We start from the raw sequence: 26561 nt of genomic DNA on the forward strand, positions 1-26561 counted from the left end.
GAAGGCCTTGAAATTAGTTCAGGTGGCTGCTTGGCATTCATGCAGTTTTGATCTGTAATACAGACACACACACAAACACACACACACACACACATATATATCTTTGTGTAGTTTTATTTTCAAATAAAACTGGAAGTCACCATCTAACCAGGAACATTTTTTTTCCTAACAACAAGGAAGAAATATAATATAATAAAATGAAATGAATGGGATGAGATCTTTACAGAGAGCTGACCCTCATTTGACACTGAGTTTATTGTGAGCTGCTGTCGTCATGTCTTGACAGAAGTTTCTGCTTGTGTCGGTCCCTCTGTAATATGAAAGAGTGGGTGAGTGCTGTAACTGCTTGTTTCTATGGTAATATACTGAAACATCCAAATGTTTTGTTAGCAGCCCCTTTTTAGTCATTATGAGAAAAGTCTGTGTTTGTGTATGAAATTATAGGATGCTTGGACTAGGCATACAGAAACTAGCAACTTGGGAAGTAGTTGACTGATTTACTAGTACAGTACAGGAATAAGGGGAGAATTTCCCAACTGCTTATTTTATACTTTCAACTTCAGCTTCGCTTGTACTCATCTCTGTTTTGCTGGCAGAGGCTCTTGTTTTCATCTGACTTTCCTTGGTTCCTCAGTTGCACATAACCACTGTTTGTATCTGTGTGTTTGTGTGGCCACAGGGAGTGATGAAAAGGAGCTTCTCACTGCAGGGGTTACTGCAGTCAAAAAAAAAAAGGTGTTTCTCAGGAAAAGGAAGACAAAGGCAACATAAAAAAGTCTTTACTTCTTTGGCAGCTCTTTCTGTTTACTGACCAACCATGTAGACCACTTTGTCCAAAGCTGTGGAAGGGTGACGGTTTTGGGGATTAGAGTACTGCTCTCTTCTATTCTCACATTCTCACAACTGGGAATAATTGACTGTTGGGGGCCAATGTCTATGTCTAAGAAGAAGAAAGAGTGTCTCACGTACAGTGGAATGAGCCTGCAAGTTTAAAGTCAGCAGATGGTTGTCTGTTAATGTTATATCGAGTCCTGTGTTGCACAACTTGCTACTGAAACCTGTACAAACCTACACATTCCTGTTTAATCAAGTTTATATCACTTTCATCTACATAATCACATTTTCAGTTTGATTACTGGAATTCCCCCTGTGTACCAAATAGGTTGGTTGACTGACTCCCAGTGCCTTTCATGCAGGTTGACTCTCAGTGCCTTTTCAGTCTGAAATAAATACAAAAGCATGCACAGTTAATGACAGTGTTATTGATAAAAGAAGTGTTTAAGGGGCAGAGAGTATGTGCATGCCAATGTTATGTGCATGCGTGTTCTTACAGGAAGGAGTGTGTTTAGAGCCTAGGGAGACTGGCTAAAAGAGAGCACACACTCACAGTTTAACAGGGAGATCTTTGTGCATCCAGCCTGAATAACTGCTCTCAACTGCACATTGTCAGAAGAAGTGAGGATGATAGGAAAATAGAGTCAAGTGTTAAATATATATAGTAGCAGTTACAAAACTCAGGCTCTTGACCTGCCAATGAGTTGAATTCTGGAGCAGCGAACTGAAATCTGTGTGATGAAATTCATAACCAACAACCAAACATGACAGATTTTTTTTTCTCAGTGCTTTTTTCAGCATTCTGCTCTTCACTTCTGTTGGATTTCATAACCAAATCTATATTTGCTCCAAGCATACTGCACAACTTGTATGCATCCTAATGGCTGTAAAATATGCACCCGCCCACACAAACTGAGTGGGTGCATCTACAAAGGGTAATACGGTAGATGTGCTGCATGTTTCCAGACGTCCCCTTGGAACAGGAGAAGCACGGTGGAGGCTTGCCCAATATCCTCACAGCAACCCACTCATGAGGGAGGGAGGGAAGAAGATACATACAGGGAAAGAGAGAAAACATCTTACTCTCTAATGCTGCATTTGACTTTTTCTTTTTCCTCACACTGGACTGCACACTTTCTCTTTCTAGAATTACATCAATGTAGTGACTGCTGACCTTTTTAAGTCATTTCAAAAACAAGGATTTTTTTTAGGTTTTGTGTAGGAATTTAAAGCCTGTTATTGTACGTGTGGAGATGCTGTGAGGGATCATTGCAACTCCTTCTGAGGATAGATATTTGACAGACATGGCCCGTGGTATCGAGTCTTTAGTGTCTCTCAACCCGTTTTGCTCCATGGAGTCAGCACAGGGAGGACACTCTGACAACTGCAAGTTCTGGCTGCTGGACCTGGGTAGGTAACAACATAATGGGTAGGACATACAGACGGACATATTCTTGATATACTGTATATTATATGCAGTATTTCTGTATTGGAGTAGATTTATCTTGAATTAAGACTTATGATGTTTTGTATTCAGCACCAGAGTTTGATATGGAGATTGTAGCATATTCATGAATTGGAATATTTGCTTGTCATGCAGAAATGAAATTGCCTTTTAATCAATTTTTTCATGCATTTTCTTAAAGGCTGGAAAGAGAAACAGACAAATGACAGGTGCAAGTTGTTCTAGTATAGCAGTTAGGTGTTGTTTGTTCACCTCACATAGTTGTGTACATATTATTCTTCTGTCTGTGTGGATGACATGAAGATGCAGTTTTGAATCTTAAAGCAGGGTCAGAAAGTTGCCTTAAAATGAAATGATTTATTGTGCAGTAAACAATGTAGTGATTGTTTGTCTTCTTTGACAGGTTGCCTTTGTTGTCAGCCACATCAGCTATTTTTATCTGGGTTTTATGCAGTGGGTATTCACTAATATCCACTCAAGTATGGATTATGTTGAGGCATTAATGGTTGTGAAAGTAATTTGGTGAATGCACCATTATGTGATGAAATATTAAATCTACTTAAAATCACACTGACAAGATTATATCTTCATGCTTGTCTATATGTGGGGTCAGACTGGTGCAACACAGATGCGCACAGGGTATTACTGTGGACCTCAGGGAGAAATAATGCGGTCGAATAGAGTTGAAAAATCACAAGCTTCTTAAATATTGCCCCTTTTCTGTTGAATGTTTTCATAGTTCTTTAAGTTCACTAATAATAAAACACCAAGCTCCAAAATATCAGAATAGTTTTCCCAGAGCGGGTGGTCTCTCAACTCTCTATCTCCACTGTCCCATCCCAACTCCACACCCTTGCTAATTGCGGCTGTTGGTGGCAAGCCCTCTTCAACATTGTCCACATTTTTACATATCAGCCAGCCAAACCCCCCCTTTGCACCTACGCCCCTGAAAGCATGTCTCCAACTGCAGCGACTCATGTTTGTGTCTGTGTTTTTGTGTCCCATCTCCTGGAGAAGATAAGACCACACGAAAGATGCTCCCCCGGTGACACCTCTGGAATCTCAGGCATGCTTCTACGGAGCTGCTGTGACTTTCGGGATCACTCCAGTTGTACAACAGCCCCTCCCCTCCCTCCTATTCTGAGACACAGGCACACACGTAAAGTTGTAAATCAAGCATGTTCTTTGCTGTAGCATGAATGAGAAGTGACTGATCTAAAGATGCTGTAGAGAGTATCTGGTGGACTCTTGATGTGACTCTTCTCAGGGATATCGGCTCACAGAGATAAACAGAGGAGATTTTATGAAAAGGTCAAACGGAGATCTAATTTGCCTTTCGCATGTTGGGTATCGTTGACTATTTTGTGTTTAAGCAGAATTGAAGACATAGATGTTTGAATGTCTGTAAATACAGTACATTTATGCTTTGCATGTACTGTGTGTGTGTGTGCATTTACTATATATACACACACATATGTATGTTGTCTATCAAACCAGAGTACACATAGAGATTTGCATGCATATGGCTCAAGTGGTTATCCCAGCCACCTCAGTATTTTGGAAGCTGATGGGTCTACTAATGAGTCTGTTGATGAATTAAACTAGAAGAGAACAAGATGCCTTTGATCCAAAATTGAGACAGAGATGCCAGTTTACTAATTGAGTCAAGATAATCATTTTAGAGAAGATTAACAAGCTTATTACTACACATTTTAATGTCAGCTGTAGGAAAACTAGAGATTCCAGTACAAATTCACAACAATTATGTTGATTGAAGATAAAGATGAGATAGCTGCTGTAGAAGCACACAGGAAATACTTACATGTGCTGATAGGTTGTTGCTACGGTAAGTAAGGTCTCTTGTGGGCTTGGTGGAAATGGCTAGCATTTATTTTTTTATTTTGGTGCCAGTCTACCAATGTAAAGCCTCTCATGTCATAATTGTTTTTATGTTTAAAAACAATCAAAATTTCATAACATCGCTCACTCTACCAAGTAGCACAGCGTTGACAAAATGGATAGACATTTTCAAGTATAGCAGTTTTAAATCACTTTAATCTTATCAAACAGTGTGGTTTATTCTTGCGACTCAGCCAAAAACCACTAATATAAAAATAATGATTACATGAGGAGGATGTTTTATAGCTACAGTAATGTCTGCAAACAAGTTATGTGTCCCCCATTTTTGTTTCCCATGAGGGTGAGAGTCTGACCAGCTGTTCCTGAGGTGTCTTCACAATTAAAGACACCCTGCAGGGCAAAGGGCAAAGGTCATACCCTGTGTGTGTGTGTGTGTCTGTCTGTCTTTTAGGGTTATTTTCCACCTAGGAGGAATGTGTCAAGGCTACTGACCCAATGTTTAACCCATTTACACCCCTGTTAGCACGACCTCTTCAGACTTATGGGAGCATGTAGATGCCTCTAAATGCTTAGCTATCTGTCAATGGTTAAACATTTTAGTCATGACACATAAAGGACAAGTGGTAGATTTTTTAATTACGTTTTTAAGCCAAAATCACTGCATTATCTAATTATTACTGAAGATGTATTTTTACGTTCTAGCACTGTTTATTAAAATGTCTAAACTTTAATATTGGTATTTTATGGAAGTTGCATTCCCTCACAATATCGCAAAGAAAATTAAATCAGTTTCATAGTTTGACAGAATTTTAAATACATTTAAAAATATATGTTATCTCACTTGATAAACAATTGGTAACTGACAATGTAAAATATTGTCTGCCGAAATCGTCCTACAATCTCCAACATTATAGCTGTGATGTGTTTTCTACCTAATTACTTAAGTGTTACATTATGTAGGTGTGCACTGTAGGTCATCATTGTCAGCTATAATAAAAGAACATCCAGAAAGGGGAAACAGTCTTGTGTGAAACAGCTGATAAGTTCACTTACATTGACAATTCAAATGTGTGAACTATACTTTATGCTTTTAGTATGAATGGATAATTTGTATGACTGATTTGTTATCCACTGCATTAAAAGTACACAAAACTCATAATGGAAGGTTTTGATAGCCCTTAAAGGCTAACAATAGGAAAGCAAAGGTATTCTGAGTCATGAGAGTTACAGCCTTAAATAGGCTCCATGATTGTATCCATGACTAAAACATTCCAGGCCAGCATCGTAATAAGCAGTTGTGACTCTGGTTTTCATTTATTACTGCAGGGGAGATTGGAGAGGCAGGTAAATCACACTGCTTCCCTAAAATCTATAGTTAAATCTGTGGTGGCATGTAAACATTTGTGCCAAAAAAAGGATTATTATCTTCTATCAAGCTGCCCTCAAGCAAGACAACCCCCCCCCCCTTCACACACACACACACACACCTATTGACTTTATGAAGACCCCTTGGGTGGAATTTATAGATCTTTCAAGCAGTTCAAGCTTCCCCTTCTCTGCAAGATGCAAAAGTATCCGTGTGACCTTGTCTTTGGTAGAAAATAAATTGCAGTATGAAAATAGGATAAAGAGATTTGTTCTCGCATGCATGCCTCAATTTACTCACGTTGTTGTTCACCTTGCTGCTGGTTAAGAAAATCTTGCACGAGGCATTTGAGGATTACTTCATCTACACATTCTTTGCACTCTATGCATTGTGTCTGTGCACTGTCCGTTGACCCCTATGTCGTATTGGACTCAAACTTAGCTTTATGACACTTAATCATATTTGTTCTCTCCTGACTAGATCCCTGCTTGTGTTGTATAAACTCTCAGATTAGATGTACGTCACTTTAGATAAAAGAGTCTGAAACTGTAAACCGTAGATTGTATTGCAATGAAAGATCATGACCATCATCGTTACGTAACCTGGGCATTATCAGAGTGAGCTGGTGAGAGGAGACTTGAGAGAAAATGACTTTAGACTCTTAACAGTGCCTGATGTGGGTGATGCTTGTTATTCTGGGAGCTGTGCTTTGTTCCCTTGCATGCGATGTGAGAACACATGCTTCGTATCAGCAGAGCGCAGTAAAAATAAGTCTCCCAGAGGCTGAATGACTGACACGCACGTTCTCATGCAGATGCATTCATTCAGGAATAGGCACGTATACACTCAACAGTGTGGGTCTATGCAAAGAGTCCAATGAGCGGAGGCAGAATTTCCACACCTGCCATTCATGACAGCCATGTAGCCATGTCACGTTGTTTAATCTCTAGCAGCTGCATCTTTTTAAAGCTGAATAATATGGAGGCTTTAACATTTTACTCACTAATCAACCAACAAAGTATCCTCATATGTGGGTAATTTAGTCTTGTATTCAGACATAAATTAGCCTTTAAAAAAATCTAATTTCATCCATTTCTACATTTCGCATCAGGTCAACAACATGATGTGATGCAAACAATTCAAAGCAGAAGGATGTAGGAGCGTAGGATGAGCATTGTCCTTGAGTCAACTTCAGCCCCCATACTGATGCACTTGTTTTTGCAGTTAAATCCTCCCTGGAAGTCATGTGCTGCTCTGCACAATGAGAACATTGTCACTTGAGTCTCTCTGTGCTAAGAGTGAATCTTCTGATTAAGTTTAACTCGCTTCACCTGTAAATGATAGAAAACACCAGTTTAGAAAATCTGAGAACTCTATCAATGAAATGCATCTCAGTGGGATTTTTGATTGATACTGAGATGATTTTCTCATCCTTGAGTGATAGGTAGACTTCATGATATCTATGTAGTTTTTTTTTTATTCTGGTCCTCTAGAAACATGCTGATCCTTTGTGTTGAACTATGAGGTCTCAAAGGAGACTCAAAGGTCTTCTCCAGGAAATGCTGTGTGGCGTTAGAGTTGAGATAATGTTACACAGTGTAATAACACACAAAGAAATCCAACCTCAACATTATCATCCCAAGACTTCTCAGCCAGATAGTTTGTTGAGTCTGTAGAGAGGTTTTATTTCTCCCTCGTTTTTTTTTTTGATGGTAAAGAAAACAAATGAGGGAATTCACAGACAATGGAGCAGACAAGAGGTTGGAATAAAGGCAGAAAGCAAGAAGGAAAGGAGTGAATGAGAAGACAGGTGAGGCAGACAGGTGGATGTATCAGTGAATGTGAGCCTCAAGCATCCCTTTATCCTGTATTCTTTTCTTATTGCTCCATTTCTAGTCAAAGAAGAGATCTCCTCCTACAGGTTCCCCAAGGAGCCGTCATAGCTCTGAGGGGGAGGCCAGCCTGCCTACTGCACATAACACTTAAAGCCCTGTGCAAACAAACACAACCATACAGAACTTTATCATATCTTCTCTTTAGTTTATGCAAACATATTCATTCTCATATATGCACAGTGCCTAAAAATGTTGTTTAACGTTTAAATACTCTTTACAGGCAAAAACTACGGGCAGAGTTGAACATATAAATGCATTAGAATGGAGAAAGAATAATCTGAATAATTGCTGACAATATAAGTTGTCTATTTTTGACTACATGTATTTGATTGAAATGAACAAAGTGTCATATTTCGCAGTTCTTAATTGAACAGACTTCAAACAAAAAACTATAGGACTGTTTTGCTTCTGTGTTTACTAGACAACATTAATCACATGGATTAGTTGTTGTCTGGTGTTAGTCCCTGAATTTAACAGCTGTCAATGAATATAGACTTATAACAACTTGCAATCTTGCATTTTGATTGATGATGAGATGATGCTTTTGTTTTTATTTGTATTGCATTATGTGCCTCAATAAAGTAGTTGTGTTAATTCTTTTCTCTCCTTCATCTTTTAGATACTTTGTCTGTATCCAGTAATGATGCCCTGCAGCCAGGCTCCAGCCAAACCCTGGGTCCTCACAGCTCACCAGGCCCCAAACGTCCAGGAAACACCTTAAGGAAGTGGCTGACCAGCCCCGTACGGCGGCTCAGCTCCGGCAAAGCTGACGGCCACGTCAAGAAGCTCGCCCACAAGCACAAGAAGAACCGTGACGGCACGAGGAAGAACATGGACGCAATGGTCGGCTCGCAGAAGGACTCTGACGACAGTGCTGCCACACCACAGGACGAGACACTGGAGGAAGTAAGAACAGATAAAGCAGCACAATGCCATTTATAAACCCAGTTGTGGTTCAGACCTGCTAGCTGACAATCATTATTCTCTTTATTCTCTTTTTTTTTTCTCCAGCGTATGCGTAATGAGGGGTTGAGCAGTGGTACCTTGTCCAAGTCTTCCTCATCAGGCATGCAGAGCTGCGGGGAGGAGGAAGGAGAGGAAGGGGCTGATGCCGTCCCTCTACCTCCCCCTATGGCCATCCAGCAGCACAGCCTGCTGCAGCCTGACTCCCAAGATGACAAGGTGGGTCAATGTGGATACTTAATCATACCGTCCATACAAAGAATACCACCCAATATAAACAAGGGTTCTGTTCATCATTTAAACTTAGCAAGATGAAAACAGCTGTTTGTGGTTTTGTCTTTTATTTTATATGAGCCACAGATACACACAGATATTATGTACATGAATTGGAAGAACGGTTACATTTGTATATATGTAAGACATTAGGGGAAAAACAAAGTAAATTGCACTTACAAATAAAACTGAAATTACTGTATAACTGTATCTTCAGAGAAAGATGCTTACTAAACATGTTTGTGGGAAAGATTTCCATTTTTCATGCTTTTACAAACTGGCTCATTTCTTCAATAATTTACCCACATGAATGAGTCAGACAGATGTTTTGTTGCCTGTTGTCTTTGCTCAGTTCCACATACAGTAGAGCTGTAAATATCACTTTTCAACCACACAGAGCTAAGTTAAACAGCAGAATTTTTCCTTTGGCACTAATTTTTTTTCTTTTCTCTTCTTATTTTCTTGATTGTTGCATGTTCCTTTCTTCAGCATTATGTTGATTTCTGTTCTGCCTCTCTTCTCTCCCAGTTTCCCTATCTCTCCATGTAACACCACTTCTTCATCTCCACTTTGGCTCCTTCTTTATTTAACTTTCTTGTCACCTTCTCCATTTCTGTCTCTCACCAACTAAATGTCATTCCCTTGGAGTGTAATGATTCTATCGTTGCTGAACTGAATACTCCATTCACTTGTTTCTGCGGTAGTGATGTGTTTGTGGGACAAAATAGTGTATCCCCAATAAGTCTGGTTGCGTATAGGGGATCCTTTTTTAAAAATTTGCCTGCCACCATGCCTCAAACTGGGCTCTGTTTCAGAGTCAAGCTTTCTCTCTGATGGAGTATTAAGCAACACTGTTTGCTGTATATAAGTTGTTTGACCAATCATGGTGCCAGTGCTTGAACAGCAGTCCAATCCCAGAGCTTGCCCTTGACCTAAACCTACCTCATAACCCCTGTTTCCCCCTGAGACCAGCCTGTGATTGGCTCCAACTTGGCCCCCAATTAACCCTTTTATTAGGGAGATCACACCCACCAAGTCCTTATTTGGACATGTGGAGTATCGGGGTCCAATCTCAACAATGGTGAGCCTGATCACATACACAGTATATTCCTTCGAGTCTGTATGACTCCTGCATGCATGCAGCACTCCTGAGTTTTACATTTGTGATAACACATTGACTAACATGAATGTGGTATTGCACCTTAACCTTTAACTTTCTGTCTCTTGTTTGTTTTTGCTCTCTCTTTTTCAGTCTGCATCCCGTCTGTCCGCTCGTCCCAGCAGTTCAGAGACACCCAGTGCTGCTGAACTGGTCAGTGCCATTGAGGAGCTTGTGAAGAGCAAGATGGTGAGATAGAAATCATGAAGAAACAACTCACAAATACATGCAAATGTGGCACATTTCTGTATGGAGAACAATTGTGATAGATGCACATACAGGCACACACGCTTTTCTCTGGTGTTGTTGACAAAGAATGGCATCTTGGTCTACTAGTCATCTGTCAGGACTGTGACTCACTATGCCAGCTGTCCTCTGTTCCAACAAATGGGAATCAAGTTCTGGCCAGTATCCCAACACACACATGCCCAAAGGCCTACATACAGATTCATACCAAACTAAAATCAGTATGGTTTCTCTAGTACTGTAAATACTCTGCAAGCCTCTTTCAGCTCTTTTATAGTGTGTTTTTCTTCTGCCTCTTCATCCCTCCGTTTCTCCCTTCCCTCGATCTTCCCCAACTTCTCCTCCTTCAGTCACTGGAGGATCGTCCCAGTTCTCTGTCAGTGGAGCAAGGCGACAGCAGCTCTCCTTCCCTCAACCCCTCCGACAACTCCCTCCTCTCCTCCTCCTCACCCATCGACGAGGTGGAAGAGCGCAAGTCTGGCTTCTTCAAGAGAAGACAGTGAGTTACAAGCCTGCGTTTTGTTAAGTGTTTTGATAAACAAAAGCTACTTGAGTTCAATCTGTTAATTATGCTTCTCTTCAGTTTGTGTGCTTATATGGAAGATTTCTGAAGTTCATCCACAGCTGAGTGCATTACATTTGTATTACACAGTGACAATTTCTGTTTTCTGTCTTACAGTTATGTGCTGCTGGAGCTGGTGGAGACAGAGAGAGACTATGTCAGAGACCTGGGATCAGTGGTGGAGGTATCGAAGGAATGAATTACAACACATAAAATATCTGAATATCAGCTTTCAGAGATTGGTTGGTGTTTGCTTAATGTTTTACAATTGATTTGACTTTCCTCCTCTCAGGGTTACATGAGCCGTATGAAAGAGGAAGGAGTTCCGGATGACATGAGAGGAAAAGACAAGATTGTCTTCGGAAACATCCATCAGATCTATGACTGGCACAAAGAGTACGTCTTTTTCAGTTCACTTGCCCTACAAAGTCTAAAAGTTTATTATCTGCCCCAGTGTCAAGAAATATAACATTGCAAATAATGTGTTTCTCTCTTGACTGCTCCACAGTTTTTTCCTGGGTGAGCTTGAGAAGTGTTTGGAGGATCCTGACAGACTGGCTTCTTTATTCGTCAAACAGGCGAGTTATTCACGTTTGCTTTACATTCTGGTTTTGTGTTACATGTGCTCATTGTAAGAATATGAAATGCATTTTCATGTGTGATATTTCTTTTCACTTCTAAAAGCTACCTGTGTTTTCTGGCTTTGCTCTAACTGCAGGAGCGGAGGCTACACATGTACATTGTGTACTGCCAGAACAAGCCTAAATCTGAGCACATTGTGTCAGAGTACATTGACACTTACTTTGAAGTAAGTCATTTTGCATAATTTTACATGTACTGCATCAAATCTACAGAAAATGTTCTCATTTTCAGCAGATTATCCATGTTGTTATTGGCAATGTGATTAGTCACTTTTAAAGACGATAACTTTCCTATCTTTGACCAGGACCTTAAGCAACGACTGGGCCACAGGTTGCAGATCACTGACCTTCTTATCAAACCTGTCCAGCGCATAATGAAGTACCAGCTACTACTGAAGGTAAATTCACCACAATGGTTATTACTCTGCATGTAGCACTCAGGCTACACAAGCAGTATCTATAAATATATTTTAACTCTGTCACAGGACCTTCACAAACTTTCTAAGAAGGCTGGAATGGATACAACAGAGCTGGAGGTAAGACATGCTGCTCAGATTTAGGCTCAAACACTACTCCAATGCATACGCTACTACTTGACCTCTTAAACCACACATAAATATAACTGAACTTCCCTATAATATAGCTTTTACTTCCCTCTTAAAGTTTGTTTACCTTAATTTTCTACTTTAGAAAGCTGTAGAGGTGATGTGTGTGGTCCCCAAGCGCTGCAATGACATGATGAATGTTGGGCGTCTTCAAGGCTTCGATGTAAGACTGCTCTTTATACTCCATATGTGTATTTTTGGATAACTTGTCTAATTTAAGTAATGTAGTCCAGTTAAGTTTACAAGTTTATACCCTGCAAATCAGTTTCTAATTTTAGTCAACTGCCACTAGGTGTCAGTGTGCACGCATGTTTGTCACAGATATGTTAGAAGTACTGGAAGTAGTTTGTAGGCTTCCTCTCTGCTTTATTAATATCATACGTTCCACCACTGTCATCTTATTTCCTTCCTCTCTGCTCTACCTCTTTCTTTAGGGTAAAATTGTAGCCCAGGGCAGATTGCTCCTCCAAGACACCTTCATGGTTTCAGACCAGGATGGAGGACTTCTGTCCAGAATGAAAGAAAGGAGAGTCTTCCTATTTGAGCAGATTGTTATATTTAGTGAGCCCCTGGACAAAAAGAAGGGCTTCTCTACTCCTGGCTACCTCTTCAAGAACAGCATCAAGGTTAGTGTTGCTCAGTAAAATAGCAGAAAAATACCCTAAGAGCAAAATGTACAAATGCACAATTCCCAACATCAAGAAGCCATTGTCAAGTTCATTTTACAAATGTATTCAACATCTCCATCTTTGTCATTTTACCATATTTATCCCCCACCACTCTTTTCTTCCTCTCTCTTCCTCTGTTCCTGTCTTATCACTTCAGGTGAGCTGGTTGGGTCTAGAAGAAAATGCAGAAGACCCCTGCAAGTTCACACTGACTTCCAGATCATCAAGTGGCAATGTGGAGAGGTACACCCTCCATTCAGCAAGCCCTGGAGTCAGTCAAGTCTGGCTCCACCAGGTCAGCCAGATACTAGAGAACCAGCGCAATTTCCTCAATGGTAAGAGTTGAGTTTATTACTGTGTACATAACATTACAAACCTCCATCAAAATGATGTTGGAGCAGTACACATAGAAAGTGGTAGAAACTAGTTAGCCTGGTAGTTCTGTTATTCAAAATGTACTCAAGATAGAACAGCATTATGTTTGAGTTTTCAGGATTTTCTATAACTTTTTCTTTAGAAGAATTTTTTAATTAATATGAGTGAAATATTGAATCTGAAAACTGAACCCCTTGTAATTTTCCACAGCTCTGACATCTCCCATAGAGTATCAGAGGAATCATGTGGGTGGCAGCGGGCCCAGCGGTCCACCCAGCAGCAGCAGCAGTAGTACTGGAGGCCTGCCAGGAGGCAGTAGCTCCAACATGGGAGGTGGAGGTGGCGGCGGAGGCTCTGGAGGATCAGGGGGCAGCTCTTCCTCTCTGTGTGGCCCTCGCTCCCGACCCTCCCGAATCCCTCAGCCATCCTCACGTCTCCCCCAGCCCGTCCACCACCACCATCCCCCAGGCCCCGAGGGGCCCGACAGATCAGCAGGTATGTGGTCACCCTGCCAACCTCAGACTCCTCAGTCCCTTCCCTCTAACCCGTATTCAGACCCCACCACAAATGGAGAGCTGTTAGCCTCAGAGGTCCCTAAAATGAGGATGCTGGATGGTCCTCATGGAAGCAACTGTAATAACAGTAACAGACCTACAGGCAGCATTGAGGCAAGTGTCAGACAGGGTCTGGGAGGATATGACGAAACACAGAAACATCAACCCGCTGGTATACCACAGATGGCTGTGGCTCCTCTGAATTTGCATCTCAAAAGCTCTCGAGTTGGAACTGTTACCCCTCTGATTTCACCTCAGTCTCCTGGAGGAGGTGGGGGAGGTGGAGGAAAGGAAGTTTTTGTCCCCACCAGCAACTCCTTCTGGTCTATGGTCCCGGCTGTGCCTCCCTCTCCCAACAGCCGGCCTAGTTCCTTCTCCTACCTCAGTGACAGTGGTGGTGGAGGGGACTCTTTGGGCAGAGGAAGCCATGGGACGCCCTCTCATCACCGCCACTCTACCCACAGTAAGGACTTAGACCGCATGAGCACCTGCTCCTCCACCAGCGAGCAGTCCATACACTCCACCCAGAGCAACGGGGTAAGATGCCAATCGAGGACAAGGCTTCAGTGAAGCTATTCACCAGTCACTAACCCCGCCCTCACTGACTGGCTGTCAGTCAGTCACCCTGCCGCTGGCTCTGAGAATGGCTTGCACATGCAACGACTACTACACTGGAGATTAACAGCTATCTGAGTGCACTAACTTCACCGACAGTGTGTGTGAAAGAGAATTTTCTGGCTCTCCCAGAATATACTAACAGTGTGGATCTGATTCATAGAGCAACTGTTGCTGCTTTCTTAGACTCTCTTTCAGCTTTTTTGTTTGCTTCTCAACTTCAGCCAATAGGCACTAACAGTCACCAAATGATTTCAGAATTTTCTCTCATTTTTTACATTAATTCTCCTACAGAAATAATCAAGAATCGCTGAACTTTTTTCATGTATTGGAAGTTTTGACATTTACCTTTTTTCTCTTTTTGTCCTGTAAGGCTGTTAAGTCTAAACTTTGCCATGTTTAGCTCCACTACTTCACCAACTTCTGTTTGCTTCACTTCAGCCAGCTCTATTTGTCTGCAGACTGATAAAGTGCCTTCTGTATTTCTTCTTGGGGATCTTTTTTATTTGCCTGTCCTCTGTAACATAAAGGTCCTTATTACGGCGTCTGTGACATGGGGATCCTAACATCTGCTTCACGACTTCTCAGAACTTAACATCTGTCTTACATAATGACTTGTCAGTCATCACTATAGACCTATATGACAGCTTTCATCATACTTCTGCAAGATAAAAAAGCAATTTGCAATGCTTCCTCTGATGCATGTATCAAGCAAGGTTATTTGTGTGTTTTTCTGACAATCAAATCAAGCATTTGATTGGTGTGAACCTACTGATACACTTACTGTACGTCCCTTCTTCAGGAATTTATGTGCATGTATCTCGGGGCGTGTGTTTGTCAGTGTGGATGTGTTGGTTTGAGAGTTTGTAAATTTTCACAGGGTGCTGTGTTTAAATAGTGGCGTATAATTGGATTCTAATGCTTTTCAACCCTCTCCTCTTCTGACAGAGTGAAAGCAGTAGCAGCAGCAGTGTGTCCACCATGTTGGTGACCCAGGACTATGTGGCAGTGAAGGAGGATGAGATCAGTGTGGTGCAGGGTGAGGTCGTCCAAATGCTAGCCAGCAACCAGCAGAGCATGTTCCTGGTATATCGGGCGGCCAACGAGCACTGCCCTGCCGCTGAGGGCTGGATCCCTGGCTATGTATTAGGACATACCTCATCCTCCATCACCCCCGAACTCCCCGAAGGAACCATCAAGTAAGAATAAGCAATATTCCCTCTGTGAGACAAAAACAAGCAAAGTCATAAAAGGAATAAAAAATAAACATTCTCTCTTTTGGCCCTGTTTGGTTTAGAAAATCATTATCATGGCACACAGCGCTCCGTATCCGCCGAAAGTCTGAAAAAAGAGACAAGGAGGGCAGGAAGATGGAGAACGGCTACCGCAAGTCTCAGGACGGCCTGGCCAACAAAGTCTCTGTCAAGGTGGAGTGTGTGAAGAACTTTCACTGAGTTAAAAGTTTGATTTATATAATTCCTCTCTTTACATTTTAACTTGTGCAAGGAATCTAACTTTGTCCTTACATTTTCATTACAGCTTCTAAATCCCAACTTCATCTATGATGGTATGTATACATTGTAGCTGTCATTATGGTCTTATAAAATGATCTACTATTTATTCCTTCCTGTCATTGGCCATTACACTGAATATTTCAACTGTCAAGATGTGTAGAAATGTTTCAAGTATCACTTTTTCTCATCTCTAGCTCCTCCAGAGTTCCTCATCCCAGTTAGCGATGTGATGTGTGAGAGCGGCGACAGTGTTACTCTGAGATGTAAAGTGTGTGGTCGACCCCGAGCCACCGTCACCTGGCGGGGACCAGACAATAACGCTTTGAGCAACAATGGACACTACAGCATTACTTACAGGTGACAGAATGAGATTCAGTGTAATTCAATTCCTTCTGAAGTTGTTTTTTTTGTGTGTGTAGCACTTTTCCTTATCACATAGTATAACAACTGGATTTTTCTCATCAGTCCAAAATTGAGAAATTGATTGATTGCCTTGTCATCAAAACAAAGTCACACCAGATTTTTGAAATAAACATTCCCTGATTAGAGAAAGAAACAGTAGTAATGATAGTAATGACAGGTTATTATCTTTTTAAGATAAAACAAGGAGAGTCTTCAGCAACTACATGCAAAGTATCAACAAATCCAGAAAATCTCCTGCTTGGTTTGTTTTATTTCATGGTTTGTTTCCTGTCATTCTACTACAGTGAGACAGGAGAAGCGGCTCTGCGTATCCTGGGAGTGTCTGTAGAGGACAGCGGTGTGTACACCTGTGTCGCCACAAATGTAACAGGCTCTGTCACTTCCTCTGCCAGCCTCAGAGTCTCAGGTGAGTTGTTCTGGCATATATACCATGCACACTCAAAGTCCTTTTTTTTTCTGCGACTAACCGGGGTTTCCTGTAAAGCTAAATGGGTACTAAGTGGTATTAACAACTATGGTTTTTGAAAAAGAAGTGTTATTTAAATAGCCCACTCAGAAAATGTTTAGTTTCTGTTTAGTATGCTTGACTCATTCTGAGTATAACGCTTACTTTTCAGATGATGGCAGTGAAGTTCTCTGGAAAAGCAACTTTGAGTCCCACTACACAGACATTACTGAACTAGGAAGGTAAGAATGTGCTGATAGGTGAAACACCCTTTAATCTAAACTCTGTGTTTGATTCATGTGGTCTCTTAATTACCACATCAAAGCTTATAAATCAAGACATACATTTTCACCGGTGGAAGCAATATCATTTTTTAGGAAGTGGTGAGATAAAACTGATTGAGAGAGCTTGTTTATTGACTACATCCCGTCTACAGTACCCGTGTGAAAAATTGGAAACCTACTTTCTTAAGAATGAAACTGATCTGATTTACCCAAGGGCATGTATCATTCTGAGGTAATGTTGCCCTTTAAACCAAGTCCAGGGAAACACATTATAGATACAGTAAATGTGAGGGACTAGGCACCCACTGAAGGATTAGAAAATGTGATCCAGTGAGTAACATAAATAAAATGTCTCATTCCCCAAACTTCAGCAGGTGTAAGGGTGCCATACACTATTAAAGGGGTATTCAGATATTCTGTCAATTCTCTTTTCTGTTCTCCAGAGGCCGGTTCTCAGTGACTAAGCGGTGTGACCAGAGAGGGAGTAAGCGAACAATAGCGGCAAAACACGTCAACAAGAAGCTTCTGCGTCGAGAGCAGGTGCTGCAGGAGATCAGACTCCTACAGAGTATGGATCATCCCAACTTGGTCAAGCTGCTGGACACGTATGAGACAGCCAACAGCTACATCCTTGTGCTGGAGTTGTAAGTCCAAAAGTGTTTACCTCAGTAAATTTACCTGTGTAAATTTTACTCAAATTTAATAAAATTTTACTCTGAAAAAGAGAATATTTTGTCCCAGTCTAAATAGAGTAAAAATTTTACTCTGTAATGAGAGTAAATTTATACTCTATTCAGTGTTATATTTTACTCAGATATAGAATATAGTTCACTTGATATGGGGTTATATTTTACTCAGATACTGTATAGAATATAGTTCACTCGATATGGAGTTATATTTTACCCAGATATAGAATATAGTTCACTCGATATGGAGTTATATTTTACTCAGATATAAAATATATTTCACTCGATATAGAGTTATATTTTACTCAGATATAGAATAGATTTCACTCCATATAGAGTTATATTTTACTCAGATATAGAATAGATTTCACTCGATATGGAGTTATATTTTACTCAGATATAGAATATAGTTCACTCGATATAGAGTTATATTTTACTCAGATATAGAATAGATTTCACTCCATATAGAGTTATATTTTACTCAGATATAGAATAGATTTCACTTGATATAGTTATATTAAAATTACAAATAATAGCTCAACCCTGAAGACTATCTAACCTTAAAAATAAAGTCAGAAATTAGAATTTACAAATGCACTTTATTCTTTAAAATGCAAGAAATGTGCAAACATTTGAGACACTGATGACAAAAGTCAGTCATACAAGTCAGAAAAATGAAATTGTGACCTCTGTAAATTACAATTTTGGCCTCTGTTCAGTCTTTAATAATACATATAAATAAAAGTAAAACAAAAAAAGCCCACATTTCAATCCAATGCATCTTGGGTCTACTGTGAGTCTACTGAGCTCATTTTTTTTTTTAAATCACAGGAAACAGTATGGTACAATAAACAAACTTGAATCATCACGACTGTATGACATCTGTATGTCTGAAAAACATGTAACTGCTAAATCGACTGTCCCTGTGATATCATTTTTTAAAAAACATTTGGATTTTGGAGTAGCTACAAAACATGTCTATCTTTCAAAAAAAACAAAAGACTGTATTATGTGTTGCTGTTTTCAGGGCTGACCAGGGACGTTTCCTAGACTACATAGTAAGCTGGGGCAATCTGACGGAAGAGAAAGTAGCTCTGTACCTTAGAGATATTCTCGAAGCGCTCCATTTCCTGCACAGCTGGAGGATAGCACACCTCGACCTCAAAGTAAATATATATTCTCATCTCACACCTCACTGCACCTGGCACTCTGCACTAGCAAGCTGCCCCACATTCTTTTTTTTTTCTTTTCTTTTTTTTTTACAAACAGCATGAAATTTGTTGATTAATAACTTTAATTCTGCATAGGCCCCGTGGATGTGTTGATGTTAAGGATATCTGTGCTCATGTCTAAACTTCCTTTTTCCTGCTCCTGCAGCCTGAGAACATTGTGGTGGAACATGCGTCTTCCCAGCCGGTGGTGAAGCTGACAGACTTTGGTGATGCCGTTCACCTGAACCCTTCCTCCTCCTACATCCATCCCCTCCTGGGGAGCCCAGAGTTCTCTGCTCCTGAGCTGGTCCTGGGTCAGCCTGCTTTTCTGATGTCTGACATGTGGAGCTTAGGTGTGTAACCACATGCGAGTAGTTTGTAACTTGGGTCTAACATTATGAAAATAACTTAGCAGTACACAGTTCAGTGTCACAGTATTTGTTTTGATGTCTCAGGATGGCTTATGTCACGATGAGACTTCTCACTCATACTAAATTATATAATAAATAAATTTAGCGTCAGGTAAATTTCTACTGTTATATTCATAGGTAGTAAATAAATGGTGGAAGTAATACAATAAAACTGAATATTCTCCCAAGCAGAGAGATACAGGTGCCATTGTTTAATCTAACCTGAACAAGTACACTATTCTCTAGTCTTGGTAAAACGTTTTAAAAGCCTCACTGTCATTGAGAATGATTAGCCCACTTTCCATCCTGTCAGTAACTAATTGACTCTCTGATCTATGTATGATTAATTTGCTGGTGTATTGATTGGCTGAATAATTTGCAGGGGTGGTGACCTATGTTATACTGAGTGGAGCCTCTCCCTTCCTGGATGAGAGTTTGGAGGAGACGTGTCTGAACATCTGTCGCCTCGACTTCAGCTTCCCCGAGGACTACTTCCAGGGTGTGAGCCCAGCCGCTAGGGACTTTGTCTGCCTGCTGCTCCAGAGCGAGCCGGAGCGACGGCCCTCTGCAGCGTCCTGCCTGCAGGAGCCCTGGCTCCAGCCTCAAGGTGTGATTAACAGAGACACTGGACATGCCACTTTAAATCACACACAGCCATCACCATTGCCTCCATCTCCTAATCATCACACCTCACATCTGGACACCTCCAGATTAATTTCCTTCATCGAGAGACGGAAACACCAGAACGATATTCGGCCCATTGAGAGCATAAAGGCCTTCCTTCACAGCCGCCTGCTCAACCACATCTGACCGACAGGATACTAGGTCACCAACAAAAAGTTGAGGCTACAGAATTGGATACCTCTTCTCCACATGTAGCATCGCGTTTCTGTATTGGAATTCCTGTCCATCAAATGATAATGGATGAGTGACAACTTAACCTGGTTCCATTAAGATGTGCTAAAAACCTACTGAGAGCACCACCTCCACCAGCAACATTTCCACGATGATCCCCTTTTCCCTCACTAAGCCACAAAAGTCCTGCTGCTGCTGACTGAATGACCTCTGCTGATAAACTCTTTGACTCTTCCCCCACCTCCCCTCCTTAACCTTGGCATATTGTCATTATGCCTGCACAACAAATGAACTGTTTGAATCTGTGTGAGATTTCAAACCTTGACTTGGCAGGGAGAAAAACCAAGCTTTCTCAACAAGCCAGCGTGAGCAAGTCTTGCGTTTTGGACAGTGTTAAACAGAGAAAAATAGAATACTGTATAATAAGACTAAATTCAGGCTGCTTTCAGTTGAACACAAGAAAATGCTTTTTTGTAATGAGAGATTACTTTTTGTAAATGATACCATGTACAGCGAGGAAACAGAGAACTGTCTTTATTCGTACCTTTTGGAAAACAAAGGTTAGTTAGTTAAGTAGAGAGAAAACAAGAGGAATGAGATGTATGAACAAAGTGGCACCTATCAGCAGGGTGCACTTTTCCAAGAACAAGATGAAGACCAAAACCATGTTTTCCAGAAACACATTGTAGTTACTTTCAGTGCAATAGCCGTGCTCAACTTTTAACCCCCCTTCAGTTTGAAAGGTGAGATCATTACAGTTTGTGACACAAACTGAAACTATATTAACTTCTGTTAAAGGTATTCGGCCAAGCTTCTCAGACTTCAACCTGCATCCGCCTTATTTGTAAATAAAGTATTCCTGCCTTTCACTATCATTTTGGAGAATTTGTCTCAATTGAACGAAAGCTATTTAATTTGCAGAGTATTAGTGAGTCCATGCAATTGAAGAGGCGAGTCCAGAATCTCCCTGGGGACCCTCAGCAGCCGGATATTCACTGAACAAACCGCTACTAGAAATGCACTCGTATTTTGCATTCAATTCCCATGTGCAATGTTGCAGCTTTAACATTTATGCAACTATTTATGAAGACTTGTGTTGTAGCCGTATTCTTCAAAAGGCATGTACGTACCTGGTACTGCAATAGATGTCTGTATTGTGTTAACTCTTATGTATTAAGTTCAGTATTAATATCTGCTAAACCCCAGGCAAGAGGAGGGTTTTCGGAAAATAATGTATAAAAATGTGTATCTATAAAATATAGGCACTTATGCTTTCATTTTGTCATTGTTTTATTTCCTGTAACAATACCAAAGTTGACTATGCTTTGTTTTCCTGCTAAAATGTGTTTTTTAATTTTGTTTTGTTTTTTTTAATAATTTCTCATGTTAAGTTATAACAGACCACACTGAACCCACACATGTGAGTGTTTACATAGGTTCAGTCTGGCTTTATTTATTCTTACTGTAATTGTTTGGTGGTTTAATTGCTAAAAAAAAAAAGAAAAAATATATATTTCACTTGTCTTTTTTCAAGCTGTGCACAAAGTGGTTTGCTGTGTGAGTTTGTTTAGCTTCAGTGGGTAGATACTGGTGTATGTTGCTAGATTTTTTATTTTAGCATCTCAGTTTCAACATCACAAGACGGGCTTGCTTGATATTTTTATCAAGCAATAGGTCTGGACAAAAACGGCTCATTGTGGCCCATTCACCACCAATTTTAAATGATTGGACAATGCATTATCCTTTTTTGGAGACATCCTGCACCACCAACATTTCAAAGATATTCCTGTGATAAATATTCATCAGCATTAACAGGTATCTGCCATGAAAGAGATCTCTTCCAGTTATTTTCATTTGAATGAGTTGGTGTCCTTAGATTGAGAAGTTGTTGAAAACTTCAGTGTTTTTTTAAGTGCCAGTTGAGTGAGTCAACCTAGAGAGGTGGGTGGAACTAAAAACATAAATTGTTTCTTATTTAATTTGAAGGTTGTAAGAGTTACTGTGTCAGATTATCTGATTTAATGTTAAAGAAGTCAGAAATATGTTGACTCTGTCAGTCTGTACAGTCAAAGTCTCATTTTTGTGTCATTTTTATTTATTGTTGTGGATCTGGGTTTCCCAAAATCATCTTAATCAGTTTATCAAATTCTCATAAAGATTATACAAGGGAAAATACGATCGAAGTAATAAATTGCCTTTTGGGAACTCAACCACTTCATGATGTAAAGATGTACAGAGAGGGGGAGGGCAGTTTGCCCACACCCAGGATGTAAACCTCATACAGTAACTAATGTCATATTTTAAATACACATAGAACAAGACTGCAGCAATGTCATTTTGAATGTTTTATTCTGACTTATTTTTACTTTTGCATGTATATTTCTTTGTACAGAAGATTGTGTTTACATGTTACTACATGTTGTAAATATTTTATTTTGTCCTCTGTTATTTTGCCATTAAACGTACAAGGAACAACTGGTGCCTCTGAAGCTATGTATTCACATACACCTACATATGAAACTGTACTGTAGAAGAGTTTCAATTATTACTAATTTATTAGTTTCTTAGAACCTTTGAGGGTTGAAAAGCAGAGTGATGCTGTATTCCTGGCATGAGTAGATGACGGGGGAAAAACCCTGAACATATGATAAACAACTTCCATACTTTGACTTAAAGGCTGCTTTTACACCTGAGAATTATTATATCTTCATGTCAGACTAGAACACGTAAGAAAAGCAACACATCGGCTTATATTTAGACTGATTAGGGGAAGTCCTTTGTTTCCAACAATGACAAAAACAAGATGGTAAGATAACAAGATGTGCTCAGTAATATAAAGTGAATACTTTGATGATCTATATGCGATAAGCCATTTTTTTAAAAAAAGTGTTGGTGATCTTATCTGTCCTTTGCAGATGCTGCTGTGGTGCATGAATTACGTAGTTTACTGTTGTATCATTGCAAAGCGCACCGTTTTCCCACAGCCTTCTTTCACTTCAAATGTGTCTTTTGTGTCCATAAAGAAAGAAAGAAAAGTCAACAAAGACATTTTTATGCTGTGATAATTATCATCCATTTTTAAGTTTAGAGTATGAAGTAATTAATCACATTTTGGAAGTTCTTGTTGTTTATTTTATGATCTGCAACAGTTGTGTCTGCATGTTAGCAAGTGACCATGCTACACTTGTACACGGATGTGTGAAAGGTGTTTCTTATCAGGTGTTAAGTTCACCCTGTTTTTCTTAGCAACAGTAGCATACAATGTTTTGCATGAAACCACAGATCTGTGCAATCTGTGCACAATCTTGTGATCAAAATGTCACACATGAGCAGCACAGTGTGAAGGTGATGCATAGTGTTTAAAAAAAAACACTATGCATACACGCACACATATCACATTTATAGCTTATCTTATGGTCTACATAATTGGTTTGATTACTGATTACAGAATTGATTTGAATGCATATTTCTTAACATTCAAACAATATTTTCTTCTTTGTGACAGCTCACTGTAGCTTCTAGACATTTTTCTATCTCATTCACCCACTGAATTCAGCATTCACTCATACATAGACATCCCTGTCTGGCTCACTTTTAACAGTTTAAACTGAAACTCTTTTAAAGGTTGAGTTACGATATCAATGTTTCTGGTCCTATCTCTACCAAAGTGAAAGGGGTTTTCTCATTACTCATTTAATAATTCTTAGAAAGTTAATCTCACTGCAGAGAAAATGACACTAGTGACTACCACACAGATTATTATTACTGTACAGTACTCCCACTATGTTACCAGGTTCTGTGAGACCACTAGATGGCACTGAAGATCTAATGTGGTATTTGGTAAATCCAGATATATCACACAGAGAAATCCACTAGTAAATCATCAGGTTACATGCCTCATCCCAGCAGCACCAGTTAAGGTACTGTAATAGTACAGAGCGAGGACAGAGTCTCTCAAAAGAAACCAGGTTCTAATGTTGGGTTGAATTCACTGAAGTGACACATGCACATCTCCTTGTAGCACCTTCCATTGTAAGAGGAAAATAAGCAGGTTGGCCTTTATCAAATTTGCCAGCTTGTCTGTCTAAAAGTTTGAATACAAACAGACAGATACATTTTCCCCAATAACACTCCTGGGTTATTCCCTCCATTCAGTAAAGTGGCAGCAACTTTCTTACAATCAAAAGAAGAAACATTCAAATTAAATTAACTCATTTACAAAATTGAAAAAGAATGCAGTCGGTAGTTACACTCTTTCAATCTTATTACCACTACCATAACAGACATTCTTCACAGCAGATATTTTGGCATCTAACAGTAGAAAAAACACAGGTGTAAATAATACAGTAAATTGTGGTTGTAGGTCTAATCCATTTTACTGGTTCACTTTCAGGGTCCTGGTGTTGTGCTTTCATGCTGTCATGTCTTACTGGGACACTAGCACAGAGTGGAGTCATTGTTAATGTTATTATTAGAACATCCTGTGTTCCTACCTCTTCTACTGTACATGTCAAAAGGGCTGTGAAAAGGGTATTTTACTTAATCATGTGTTTGTTTGCTTCCACGCCAGAAACAGCATGAGTACGTGATATTCATATTCATTATTATAATTTTTCTAATTGTAATTCCTACTTACCTACAGTATCTCAGTGTTTCCCACAGAATTTTGAGTGACTATGGTGTTGGGGTCTCAGTCCGACCTTCTAGGGGGGTCCGGGGACATGCTCCCCTGGAAGAAAATTGTGTAGCCTACATTTTTAAGTCAAATACATCCATCTGGTGCACTCTGAAAGCAAAATTAAGAGGTTATGTCTAACAAAATGTTTCGTGCTTTAATATTTAACTACTGGTTGAACAGGGATGACACAGCAAAAGGGTTACACCCACAAAGCACAGGAAATACATTTTGCCAGTTAATGGTACCTCTTCAAGATTAAGATTTCTAGTGAATTTCCCTGCTGAATTAGAAGGTTGAAAAAATAAATGTATTGAGCAATGTTTGAAACAAATTATAAAAAAAAAGTGATGTCCATATTTCAGCTCTGAAACAAAAAAGCAGAAGTGATTATCCAAGTTCAACTAGTTAATTACTTATGAACATATAACATACTGTTTTAGTAAATATGTTTTTCTGCATTCTGTTTCTTCAAATAACTAAACTAACTGCCTTTGCTGATCAATGAAAGACTCGACTTCCAGATGACTTAGAACTGGATCAGGATCAGAGTTGATTTGTTGTACAGATGGAAATAAAGATCTCTCATTAAGACTTTTTTACACTGAAGCAACTAAAGCAGCATTATGCTGCTGCAGTGTTTTAAACAGCACACAGGTGTTTCAGAGGATTGAGGCTGAGCTGCAGGGTTGAGTGGAGGTGTGTGGGGAACTTTATTTGTGCTGTTGAACGTAACTGCTGTAAAACAACCAGAAAACAACGTGTTATTGACCTGATTCACAAGCTTTCTTACTGCCATCGATCCCTCACTTTATTCGCTCTCTAGCTCGCTCGACCACAGCTGCTAATAACAGCGTCCTGCAGCCACTTACTGACGGAGCAACTCTGTACCCCATTCAGTGTCTGGACCTACACAACAGCAAGACGAAATACAGTATTGCCGCATTGAACAGACTCTCTGAGAGCAGAGGACCGAGGAGGACGCGTAGTTACATTTCTGGGGAGGTGCACGTCAGGGGACGGCGTAGGGGTTCACGGCGACGCAGAGAGCTGTGCGTAGGTACGCTGTCGGCTTGACGTCGATCCAACGTAGAAGCATAAACCCCTCCATGTAATAGAGTCAGAGACCATGGAAAATTGTCAGAACTTCATCCAGTAATTCAACAATATAATCCTTACAAAAGAAGAACGTCTCGTCTGTACCTACAGTCTATGGTCTGTACACAGTAGACTATGTAATACCATTTCCGGGAAACCGCATTTATTTTGAAATGCAATTTCACTTCCTGGACAGTTACATAAAGGTTTGTACAAGTTCAAGTTTCAACAATAACAAGGAATGCTCCAGGTAGTGTACCAGCAAACAAGAAAAGGAAACACAATAAGAAATTCTAAATGCAAAAATCCTAAATAAATAATGAAAAGTATTAAAAAAAATAAATACATTACAATAATTCACAAATCAAATTAATTACATAAGGCTCTAGTTTTCAAAGCTTTACAGTTTATGCAGTGTTTCAGTGTGTCCAGATATGATTTTAAATAGGAAACGAACACAGATAGGTTGGGTTTCTATCAAAAGACATTCAATTGTAAGTTTGAAATTAATATTTAATTTTCTGTTTAAAAGAAGGTTGAGGTTACACCAAAAGGTTTGACTAGAGGAGCAATCCCAAAAGAGATGACTTAATGTTTCATCTGTATGGTGACAAAAGGAACAGAGAGAATTACTAAACTTGTTGTACATAACATTTTTCCAAATGAGATGAGATAGCTGAGCTCGCATAAACAAGTCTAGATAAGCCCTCCACTTTAGAAAGCAGGACTCGACTAGATATAGTTAAGTCCCTTTGAATTCATGAATTAAATCTCAGCTGTAGTGAAGTAATTAGTGGATTCAAGTTTTCATTCATTCTTATAACTTGATCATTAACAATGATAACACCAAGGTATTTAGCTTTAGATTTTACAGGAATT

The 26561-nt window shown here is 39.8% G+C and overlaps 1 protein-coding gene across 1 annotated transcript in view; it reads left to right on the forward strand.

Annotated features, from left to right (window-relative positions):
- Positions 1-19864, forward strand: part of triob (trio Rho guanine nucleotide exchange factor b) — a 65102-nt gene extending 45238 nt beyond the window's left edge. Inside the window, 25 exon segments of the mRNA XM_053327433.1 lie at positions 8040-8326; positions 8432-8602; positions 9909-10004; positions 10412-10560; positions 10741-10807; positions 10916-11019; positions 11132-11201; positions 11342-11431; positions 11570-11662; positions 11750-11800; positions 11955-12032; positions 12304-12495; positions 12695-12872; positions 13123-14026; positions 15038-15280; positions 15379-15580; positions 15582-15648; positions 15790-15952; positions 16303-16424; positions 16636-16705; positions 17191-17391; positions 18461-18599; positions 18811-18997; positions 19437-19685; positions 19749-19864. Of these exon segments, the coding sequence (XP_053183408.1) occupies positions 8040-8326; positions 8432-8602; positions 9909-10004; positions 10412-10560; positions 10741-10807; positions 10916-11019; positions 11132-11201; positions 11342-11431; positions 11570-11662; positions 11750-11800; positions 11955-12032; positions 12304-12495; positions 12695-12872; positions 13123-14026; positions 15038-15280; positions 15379-15580; positions 15582-15648; positions 15790-15952; positions 16303-16424; positions 16636-16705; positions 17191-17391; positions 18461-18599; positions 18811-18997; positions 19437-19685; positions 19749-19864 (4289 nt within the window).
- The last annotated feature ends 6697 nt before the right edge of the window (positions 19865-26561 follow it).

The sequence above is a fragment of the Scomber japonicus genome, chromosome 10 (genome assembly GCF_027409825.1).
Source record: "Scomber japonicus isolate fScoJap1 chromosome 10, fScoJap1.pri, whole genome shotgun sequence".
Taxonomy (NCBI): domain Eukaryota; kingdom Metazoa; phylum Chordata; class Actinopteri; order Scombriformes; family Scombridae; genus Scomber; species Scomber japonicus.